Genomic DNA, 10129 nt, shown 5'->3' on the forward strand with positions numbered 1-10129 from the left:
GAGCTTACACTCTAATGTCCCCTCCCCCACAGTCACACGCTATTATACATTGTATATAGCTCTGACATGTACCGTGTCGTTGTACACTGATCTCTCTCTCTCTCTCTCTCTCAGGTCATGTCTGGTCTCCCCCGATTATCACAGTGGAATTCTCTGATTGGATGATGGATGTCGGTGGAAGGATCCCTGAGGAGGTAATAGTTGGTTGTGTTTGTACCCCTCCCCCGTCATTGTTCCCCACACTCAGGGCTGAATGCAGCTCATTACCATCTCATAGATCCGTGTTATCTGTGTGTCCTTCTATCAGACGGGGGGGGGGGGGGGGGGGGGGGTCAGGTAGGAGACCCTGTTGTGACCTTTAAGGGGCCATTGGTTTTTGTTTGAGGGACTTCTTTACTGACCAGTGAGCGGACTCCATTGCCGGCCATTTCAGGGACGCCTTGGGTTGGCCTTTTTCGAGGGACGCCTTGATTGGCCTTTTTAGAGGGACGCCTTGGTTGGCCTTTTTAGAAGGTCGCCTTGGTTGGCCTTTTTAGAGGGACGCCTTGGTTGGCCTTTTTAGAGGGACGCCTTGGGTTGGCCTTTTTAGAGGGACGCCTTGGTTGGCCTTTTTAGAGGGACGCCTTGGTTGGCCTTTTTAGAGGGACGCCTTGGTTGGCCTTTTTAGAGGGACGCCTTGGTTGGCCTTTTTAGAGGGACGCCTTGGTTGGCCTTTTTAGAGGGACGCCTTGGTTGGCCTTTTTAGAGGGACGCCTTGGGTTGGCCTTTTTCGAGGGACGCCTTGGTTTGGCCTTTTTCGAGGGACGCCTTGGTTTGGCCTTTTTCGAGGGACGCCTTGGTTTGGCCTTTTTCGAGGGACGCCTTGGTTTGGCCTTTTTCGAGGGACGCCTTGGTTTGGCCTTTTTCGAGGGACGCCTTGGTTTGGCCTTTTTCGAGGGACGCCTTGGTTTGGCCTTTTTCGAGGGACGCCTTGGTTTGGCCTTTTTCGAGGGACGCCTTGGGTTGGCCTTTTTCGAGGGACGCCTTGGGTTGGCCTTTTTCGAGGGACGCCTTGGGTTGGCCTTTTTCGAGGGACGCCTTGGTTTGGCCTTTTTCGAGGGTCGCCTTGGGTTGGCCTTTTTTGAGGGTCGCCTTGGGTTGGCCTTTTTTGAGGGTCGCCTTGGGTTGGCCTTTTTTGAGGGTCGCCTTGGGTTGGCCTTTTTTGAGGGTCGCCTTGGGTTGGCCTTTTTTGAGGGTCGCCTTGGGTTGGCCTTTTTTGAGGGTCGCCTTGGGTTGGCCTTTTTTGAGGGTCGCCTTGGGTTGGCCTTTTTTCGAGGGACGCCTTGGGTTGGCCTTTTTTCGAGGGACGCCTTGGGTTGGCCTTTTTCGAGGGTCGCCTTGGGTTGGCCTTTTTTGAGGGTCGCCTTGGGTTGGCCTTTTTTGAGGGTCGCCTTGGGTTGGCCTTTTTCGAGGGACGCCTTGGGTTTACTCTTGAGAGGACACCAGTTTTGAGGGGGCGCCATGGTTGGCTCTTTAAAGGGACGCCTTGGGTTTGCCCTTAAGGGAACACCAGTTTTGAGTGAACACCATGGTTGGCACTCTGATGGGATACTTTGTTTAGCCTTTGAATGGACATGAGGGTTGACCCCTTTGAGGTGGATACCAGTTTTGAGGGGATGCATTGGTTGGCCTTTGAGAGGACACCTTGGTTGGCCCTTTTGAGGGCACCTACTAGGCTACAGAAACCTACTTTATCTCCCTAAATAACTGGAAGTTTATAAACGCACCTTGATAGACGAGGATATAAGGAACACCATGGTTTGGATGCAACGTTAGTAATTTTTATGAATGAAGCCTGGGTCTCTCCAGCCCTGGGTTAAAGTCTGAGGTTGTGCCGGGCTCAGCGAATTCTCAGAATTTTTATATTTTTATGGCTTTTTCTTTCTTCTAAAGAGTGTGAGATTCTCTCCGGAGTCCCCGCACTCTCTGACTCGCTGTATTCATTAGACTGGTTACCCGTTCTGGAAATTCCACATAACTAGTCCCAGCCGGCGTTGAGGAATTCATTTAATTTCACAATGCAACTAATGAGTTACAACGGAGTCACAAAAAGGGGACCGGTCATGGAGGTTTTCTTCCACCAATGGTGGTCACCATTGGTGGATCTGGGAAGTAGTGCTGGTTCCTACGTTGGGTACTTGTGACGTCATGATGGTACTCCCCTCCAGAACTGCTTCCAATGGTAGCTATGGCAGTGTCAGGTCCTCCTCTAGCAGCCCAACCAAAACTATTTTATTTTTTATTTTTTTTCCAAATTTTTTAAATTATTTTTATTTTTCAATTTCCTTTTTTTTAATTATTTTTCACTTTTCCTTTTTTTTTTTTTTTTTTTTTTTTTTTTCAGTTTAGTTTTGGATAATGCCGGTAAAGATTTTTAACTTCAGTTTGGTTTTTGTTTGTTTCCTGGGGCATTCCGAATGATAGTTTCACTAGAGATTACGGGCCCATTCACATTTTGGCGACTTGTTATGCAACTTTGGAGATGACAAATCGAAGCCCATTGTTTGCAATGGAACTCTTTCAGATCGGTGCGACTTCAGCCCCATTCACACCTCAGCATTTTGTAGCTGGAAGCTCGAAACTCCAAAACGCTGGAGGAGAAAAAAATCAGTTATTCTCTGTGGAGTCGGTTCACGTCTCCACTACAAGTTTCCTGGTGAAAAAAAAAATAGTAATTATATAAGAATAAAATGTAAAAAAAAAAACAGTAATTTATATAAGAATAAAATGTAAAAAAAAACAATTATATAAGAATAAAATGTAAAAAAAACTTTAATAATTACCCCTAACCTTAACAAAACCTAAATTATTAATAAAAAATAATAAAACACCCAAAAAAAAAAAAACCCATTATATATATATATATATATATATATATATATATATATATATATATATATATATATATATATATATATATATATATATATAATATTAACACTCCATTTCAGTTTTCCACCAAGTACATTTTTGCTACCAAAATTTCAATTCGGCCCACCAGTAGTAAAAAATGGATTCCATAGGGAGCCTGAATTTCGAAGCTGGATTGTAACTTTGTGACGCTGACCTTGTGAAACAGTAGCATTCTTGACAACAGAGGGATACAAAGTAGCAAGTCTGTTCCAAGTAGTCAATGCCACCAGCATCCATCAGAGGGGGTTGGGTTTAGATCTGACAGATCAGGTTTATACCTTCATTAATCGCGGTGTCTCCATTTTTTAGGTGTGACGGCGACGGTGTCAATCCGGCATCATGGAGGACAAGCGAAACATCCAGATCATCGAGTGGGAGCACCTGGACAAGAAGAAGTTCTATGTCTTCGGGGTCTGCATGACGATGATAATCCGGGTCAGCGTCTACCCGTTCACGCTCATCCGGACGCGGCTCCAGGTGCAGAAGGGGAAGAGCCTCTACAACGGGACATTTGACGCCTTTGTGAAGATCCTGAGGTCGGAGGGGGCCGCCGGGTTGTACCGGGGCTTCCTGGTCAACACCTTCACCCTAATCTCCGGCCAGTGTTACGTCACCACCTACGAACTCACCCGCAAGTACGTGTCGGGCTACAGCAGCAGCAACGTGGTCAAGTCTCTGGTGGCGGGCGGCTCGGCATCTCTGGTGGCGCAGACCATCACCGTACCCATCGACGTCATCTCGCAGCACCTTATGATGCAGAGGCAGGGGGAGAGCCTGGGCCGCTTCCGCATCAGCAGCGCGGACAGCAAGCAGTCGGTCATGTTCGGCCAGACCAAGGAAATCATCATGCAGATCTTCAGGGCGGACGGGCCCAAGGGGTTTTATCGGGGTTACGTGGCTTCGCTGATGACCTACATCCCAAACAGTGCCGTGTGGTGGCCTTTCTACCACTTCTACGCAGGTGAGTGGCAGGGCATGCTGGGAGTTATATATATTTTTTTTTTTTTGAAAGAGTAGACCTCTATTGGGTTCATTTATTTTTTGTTGTCTTTGTCCGGCTAAAAAATTCCCTTCCCCTTTCTGTCTTGAAATTGCAGCTTACATTGTGCTGAGGATTTGCCCCCCAGAGGAAGGGAGTCACATGCTCCTTCATACCTAGAAATCCCATGTGTTTCTCTAAAGCAGCAGTCTCCAAACTGCGGCCCCGGGGGCCGGATGTTGCCCTTTGCTTGTTATTTCTGAACCCCCCCCCCCCCCGTCAGCAACAATGGGGCATAATTCCTGACACCGACAATGGGACAGGTGTTTGTCCCCGCTGACAGCAGTGATGGGACAGGTGTTTGTCCCCGCTGACAGCAGTGATGGGACAGGTGTTTGTCCCCGCTGACAGCAGTGATGGGACAGGTGTTTGTCCCCGCTGACAGCAGTGATGGGACAGGTGTTTGTCCCCGCTGACAGCAGTGATGGGACAGGTGTTTGTCCCCGCTGACAGCAGTGATGGGACGGGGGTTTGTTCCCGTTGGCGCCAGTGACGGGACGGGGGTTTGTTCCCGTTGGCGCCAGTGACGGGACGGGGGTTTGTTCCCGTTGGCGCCAGTGACGGGACGGGGGTTTGTTCCCGTTGGCGCCAGTGACGGGACGGGGGCTTGTTCCCCGCTGGCGCCAGTGATGGGACGGGGGTCTGTCCCCCGCTGGCGCCAGTGATGGGACGGGGGTCTGTCCCCCGCTGGCGCCAGTGATGGGGCAGGGGTCTGTCCCCCCGCTGGCGCCAGTGATGGGGCTGGATTTTGTCCCCCCGCTGGCGCCAGTGATGGGATGGGGGTTTTGTCCCCCCGCTGGCGCCAGTGATGGGACGGGGGTTTTGTCTGTCCCCGCTGGCGCCAGTGATGGGACGGGGGTTTTGTCTGTCCCCGCTGGCGCCAGTGATGGGACGGGGTTTTGTATGTCCCCGCTGGCGCCAGTGATGGGGTATTATTCGGCCACACACCCCACCCCCAAATCCAATGATGGGACATTGCTTAATCTCACTGACTCCAGGCCACTTTTTCTCCCACTGGCCCCGGCCCCCCTAGAATAGTAAACGGGCCCTTTGTTTAGAAAGTTAGGAGACTCCTGATGTAAAGGGACCATTAACCGGAAGGGGGGGGGGTACATTAAAGGGAATGTAAGGAGCTTGTTCTGTAGGGGGGGGGCATTAAAGAGACCCCATTGCGATGCCCTGCAGGGGGCAAAGGGCAGGCTTGCTTCAGAGAGTCAGCCTACCCCATGAGTAATATTTGTTATAGGTGGCGTCTAGTGGGAGGAGTCACATACGGACTTCCTATTCCAAAATTGCTTCATATTGCAGGATTCCAGGATGGCAGCACATGTCATATAATGTGATTTATTTATTTTTTTCCCCCCTGTGGTAAACATTGTTTGCTTTGTTCCAGAACAATTATCACGCCTGTCCCCTAAAGACTGTCCTCACCTGCTGCTTCAAGCCATCTCGGGGCCCATGGCTGCAGCTACAGCGGCCACCATCACCAATCCCATGGATGTCATAAGGGCACGAGTGCAGGTAACGCAACAGGGTGGTTCTGTTCCACCAAATATTGCATGCTCAAGAATTTTAAGTGTATTATATTTTAAATGACAGCAGTCCTGAGTACCTGACTTACCAGCCTCTTGCAATCCTTGTACAGCAGGGCTCAGACTGGGAGAGGGAGGGGCAGGACTGGGAGCCAACCAGGTGTGCTGGCATGCATATGAGTTGATGGGAGGAGAGAACAGAGTGAGCAGAGAGAGGACTCATCACTCTACTGCTGTTGTGTCTTCACTGTACAATCATGGGTTGAGTTGGGGTGGGAGGGGTCACTGTACAATCATGGGTTGAGTTGGGGTGGGAGGGGTCACTGTACAATCATGGGTTGGGTCACGGTGTAAGGGGTCACTTTAGAATCATAGGTTGGGTCACTGTAGAATCATGGGTTGAGTTCGGATGGGAAGGGTCACTGTACAATCATGGGTTGGGGTGGGAAGGGTCACTGTACAATCATGGGTTGGGAAGGGTCACTGTACAATCATGGGTTGGGTTGGGAAGGGTCACTGTATAATCATGGGTTGGGGTGGGAAGGGTCACTGTACAATCATGGATTGGGTTGGGAAGGGTCACTGTACAATCATGGGTTGGGTTGGGAAGGGTCACTGTACAATCATGGGTTGGGGTGGGAGGGGTCACTGTACAATCATGGGTTGGGGTGGGAGGGGTCACTAAAATTATGGGTTGGGTTGGGAAGGGTCACTGTACAATCATGGATTGAGTTGGGAAGGGTCACTGTACAATCATGGATTGAGTTGGGAAGGGTCACTGTACAATCATGGATTGAGTTGGGATGGGAAGGGTCACTGTACAATCATGGATTGAGTTGGGAAGGGTCACTGTACAATCATGGATTGAGTTGGGATGGGAAGGGTCACTGTACAATCATGGGTTGGGGTGGGAAGGGTCACTGTACAATCATGGATTGAGTTGGGAGGGGTCACTGTACAATCATGGGTTGGGGTGTGGCAGGGGAAGGCAGTGAGGTGTCCTAAGTTCAGTTATTTTCTCTGCAGTGGTGGGAGGGGGGAAGGGAGGCAGAGTATGTGCTGCTGGGGGACAGGGCAATCGAGAACCTGTGCTTGGCCTTGTGTAGGCTTCCAACCAGCTTTTAGCATCTTCTCATTCTTGAGGTCTCCAACCTGAAGGTGTTCCCACTACAGTGGTCTGTTGCTGCCCACCTTGGGCCATTGCCATTTCCACTCCTGTTGTATGCTTATTAATTTAAAAAAAACTTGAAAAAAAAAACCCCAGCCTATAGCGAGCCACAGCAAGTGTGCAGACTTGAAGATCCCACCATTGGAGTCCAAACATTGGGAGCTTTAACTCTCTACAGAAAATACAAATTAAGAGAATTTTGTGGACCCCTGACCATCATACCTACTATATGGCCAAAAGTATGCAGTCCCCATTATTATTACGTTCAGGTGTCTCCAGTGAAAGGTACCACAAGTAATACACCATACAAAGACATTTTAGACCAGGGTTTTTCAACTGGGGTTCCTAGGGATTCTGCTGCAACTCACCCATCAGTCGCAGGCAGCTGACAAGTAGAATACATCCCCTCTGCCGATACATGCAGAGCTAGGCAGGGAAGCACACAGCAGGGCACAGTACAGTTGCAGAGGTTTCCTCCATATGCAGAGCTAGGCAGGGAAGCACACAGCAGGGCACAGTAGAGTTGCAGAGGTTTCCTCCATATGCAGAGCTAGGCAGGGAAGCGGGTGTGATCTGTCCTCTTCTAGTGCTCTGTTCCCTACTAGCCCCTCCTCCCCTCCTGTTCATCCTGGGTGTTTGTATATGACCGTTCATAGGATAAACAGGAGGGGAGGAGGGGATAGTAGGGAACAGAGCGCCAGAAGATGACTGATCACAGCCGCTTCCCTGCCTAGCTCTGCATATGAAAGGAATCTCTGCTCCCATGTACTGTGCTCTGCTCCCATGTACTGTGCTCTGCTCCCATGTACTGTGCCCTCCTGACCCCCTGTACCCCACTCTGCTTCCTCCTTGTGCTCTCCTTATCTCAAGCTGCACCCAGAATCGAGCATCTGTGGAGAAAAAAAGCCAGGACAAGTTTCACATTAAATGGGAACATTTTATTATTGATTCTGTTACTTAATGCTATTTCTAAAAATAATTGTTTGCTGATCACACCAATTTTCCGTGAGCTGTAGATGTGAACATTAAATCACGGATTTCTCCGAGACCTCAAACCTTTTTGCCAAGGGTTCCTTCAAGGTGAAAAGGTTGATGAACCCTGTTTTAGACAATGGCATGCTTTCCACCTTGTGGTAACAGTTTAGAGAAGGTCTCTTTCTGTTCCACCATGACTTTGCACATTATTTAATTTTTATTTCAGGCATTATTTATGTTCATTAGAGCGCTGCAGTTTTTATGATTCTGTTCCACCATGCCTGTTGTCCCTGTGTACAAAGCCAGCTCCATAAAGCCATGGTTTGAGGAGTTTGGTGTGGAGGAACTCCAGTGTCCTGCCCTGACCTCAAACCTGCTGAGCAACTCTGGGGTGAATTGGAATGCTGATGGCAAACCAGATAATCTCATCCAACATCAGTACCTGACCTCATAAATGGTAGCCAGCTCCATAAAGACTTGGTTTGACCAGTTTGGTGTGGTTTGGTGTCTTTCACAGAGTCCTGATCTCAACCCTACTGAACCCTCTTGGGATGAACTGTAACGCAGACTGTGAGCCAGGTCAGGTCCAACATCAGTACCTGACCCCACAAATGGGCACAAAATCCCAAACACCCTCCAAAATCTTGTGGAAAGCCTTATCCGAAGAGTGGAGACTGTTATAGAGCCAAAGTGAGGGGAACTTCATATTAATGGCCACGGTTTTGGGATGGGTAGTCAAACGAGCTCTTTTAGGCTTGATGACCAGGTCTCCACAAAAGTTTGGCTGTATAGTATAACCAAGGATCCATGGAACCCTAGGGTTGCTAGAGGTTCCTTGAGCCATGGGCAATTCTTGCCTCTCAGGTAGGTAACCACTGACACCCTTCGTCTTTCTTTTCTTTCCTTCCTTCGTCTTTCTTTTCTTTCCTTCCTTCGTCTTTCTTTTCTTTCCTTCCTTCGTCTTTCTTTTCTTTCCTTCCTTCGTCTTTCTTTTCTTTCCTTCCTTCGTCTTTCTTTTCTTTCCTTCCTTCCTTTGTCTTTCTTTTCCTTCCTTCCTTCGTCTTTCTTTTCTTTCCTTCCTTCCTTTGTCTTTCTTTTCCTTCCTTCCTTCCTTCCTTCCTTCCTTCTTTTCTTTCCTTCCTTCCTTCCTTTCTTTGTCTTTCTTTTCCTTCCTTCCTTCCTTCCTTCCTTCCTTTCTTTGTCTTTCTTTTCCTTCCTTCCTTCCTTCCTTCCTTCCTTCCTTCCTTACTTTGTCTGTCTTTCTTTTCCTTCCTTCCTTCCTTCCTTCCTTCCTTACTTTGTCTGTCTTTCTTTTCCTTCCTTCCTTCCTTCCTTCCTTCCTTCCTTCCTTCCTTCCTTCCTTCCTTCCTTTGTCTTTCTCTTCCTTCCTTCCTTCCTTCCTTCCTTCCTTTGTCTTTCTTTTCCTTCCTTCCTTCCTTCCTTCCTTCCTTCCTTCCTTTGTCTTTCTTTTCCTTCCTTCCTTCGTTCCTTTGTCTTTCTTTTCCTTCGTTCCTTTGTCTTTCTTTTCCTTCGTTCCTTTGTCTTTCTTTTCCTTCGTTCCTGATGGATTCTGAATGACAATATTATGATCTACTTCTTGGTTCCTCATCTCACCACCCTCCTCCTCATATTTCAGGTGGAAGGAAAAAACTCGATCATCAACACCTTCAGGCAGCTGATGGCGGAGGAAGGTCCCTGGGGCCTGACCAAAGGCCTTTCCGCCCGGATCATCTCCTCCACCCCCTCTACCATCGTCATTGTGGTTGGCTATGAGACCCTGAAGAAACTGAGCCTCAGACCCGAGCTGGTAGATTCAAGACACTGGTGACAGTACGTGGACTTAGAGATGTTCCGCAGAGACGGGGCGATACACTCGGGCCAACCACACTGGAAGACGGTCCAAATTCCACTGGATTGTACAGGATCGTGTGTGTATATATTTGCGTGTCTGTGCACAAAGAGAAAATGGAGAGACTGTATATATCGCACAGTAAGTGCGATAGGAACTTCGGTTTTATCGCTAACAAAAAAAAAAGAAAACACTGCTGCTGGGCTATCCCAAGGTGCGTGCAAAGGGGTGGGCACAGAGGGATTTGGCCACCCTACATTCTTGGCGTCAAACAGCGCCCCCTGTTGTATATTTTTTTTTTTTTTAATCCATGTCTGTGACCATTTTTCCTAGTGCCCCCCTTCCACCCGTTGTATTCTGGTCTGCTGTGGCACCACCTTGGCCCAATTAATTTTTTTTTTTTTATTCTTTATTTAACATAAATGGTGTTTGTATTTTTAGAATGGACTCTTATTTTTTTTCCCTTTTTTTTTAATACTCAGCGTTCTATTGATTTTATTTAATATGTTTGCCAAATTTTGTTGGAAGTATGAAAGAAAAATCTTCCCTTTAAGTGGTTCTAAGGGTAAAGGATTTCTCTTTTTTTTTTTTTTTTTTTGTTTTTTAACCTTTTA

At 48.1% G+C, this 10129-nt stretch overlaps 1 protein-coding gene across 1 annotated transcript; it reads left to right on the top strand.

Annotated features, from left to right (window-relative positions):
• Positions 1 to 3253: 3253 nt before the first annotated feature.
• Positions 3254 to 9787, top strand: SLC25A44 (solute carrier family 25 member 44). Its single transcript, XM_082242753.1, has 3 exons — positions 3254 to 3913; positions 5385 to 5512; positions 9303 to 9787. Exons 1-3 carry the CDS (start codon positions 3292 to 3294, stop codon positions 9492 to 9494), a joined length of 942 nt encoding a protein of 313 aa, XP_082098879.1. The 5' UTR covers positions 3254 to 3291; the 3' UTR covers positions 9495 to 9787.
• The last annotated feature ends 342 nt before the right edge of the window (positions 9788 to 10129 follow it).

This window comes from Pelophylax lessonae, assembly GCF_965119305.1.
Source record: "Pelophylax lessonae genome assembly, chromosome: 13".
Taxonomy (NCBI): domain Eukaryota; kingdom Metazoa; phylum Chordata; class Amphibia; order Anura; family Ranidae; genus Pelophylax; species Pelophylax lessonae.

Coding starts and splice junctions, on each gene's coding strand:
- SLC25A44 (XM_082242753.1), top strand. CDS start 3,292: ATGGAGGACAAGCGAAACATCCAGATCATCGAGTGGGAGCACCTGGAC. Junction 3,914..5,384: donor TTTCTACCACTTCTACGCAG/GTGAGTGGCAGG, acceptor GCTTTGTTCCAG/AACAATTATCACGCCTGTCC. Junction 5,513..9,302: donor TCATAAGGGCACGAGTGCAG/GTAACGCAACAG, acceptor CTCATATTTCAG/GTGGAAGGAAAAAACTCGAT.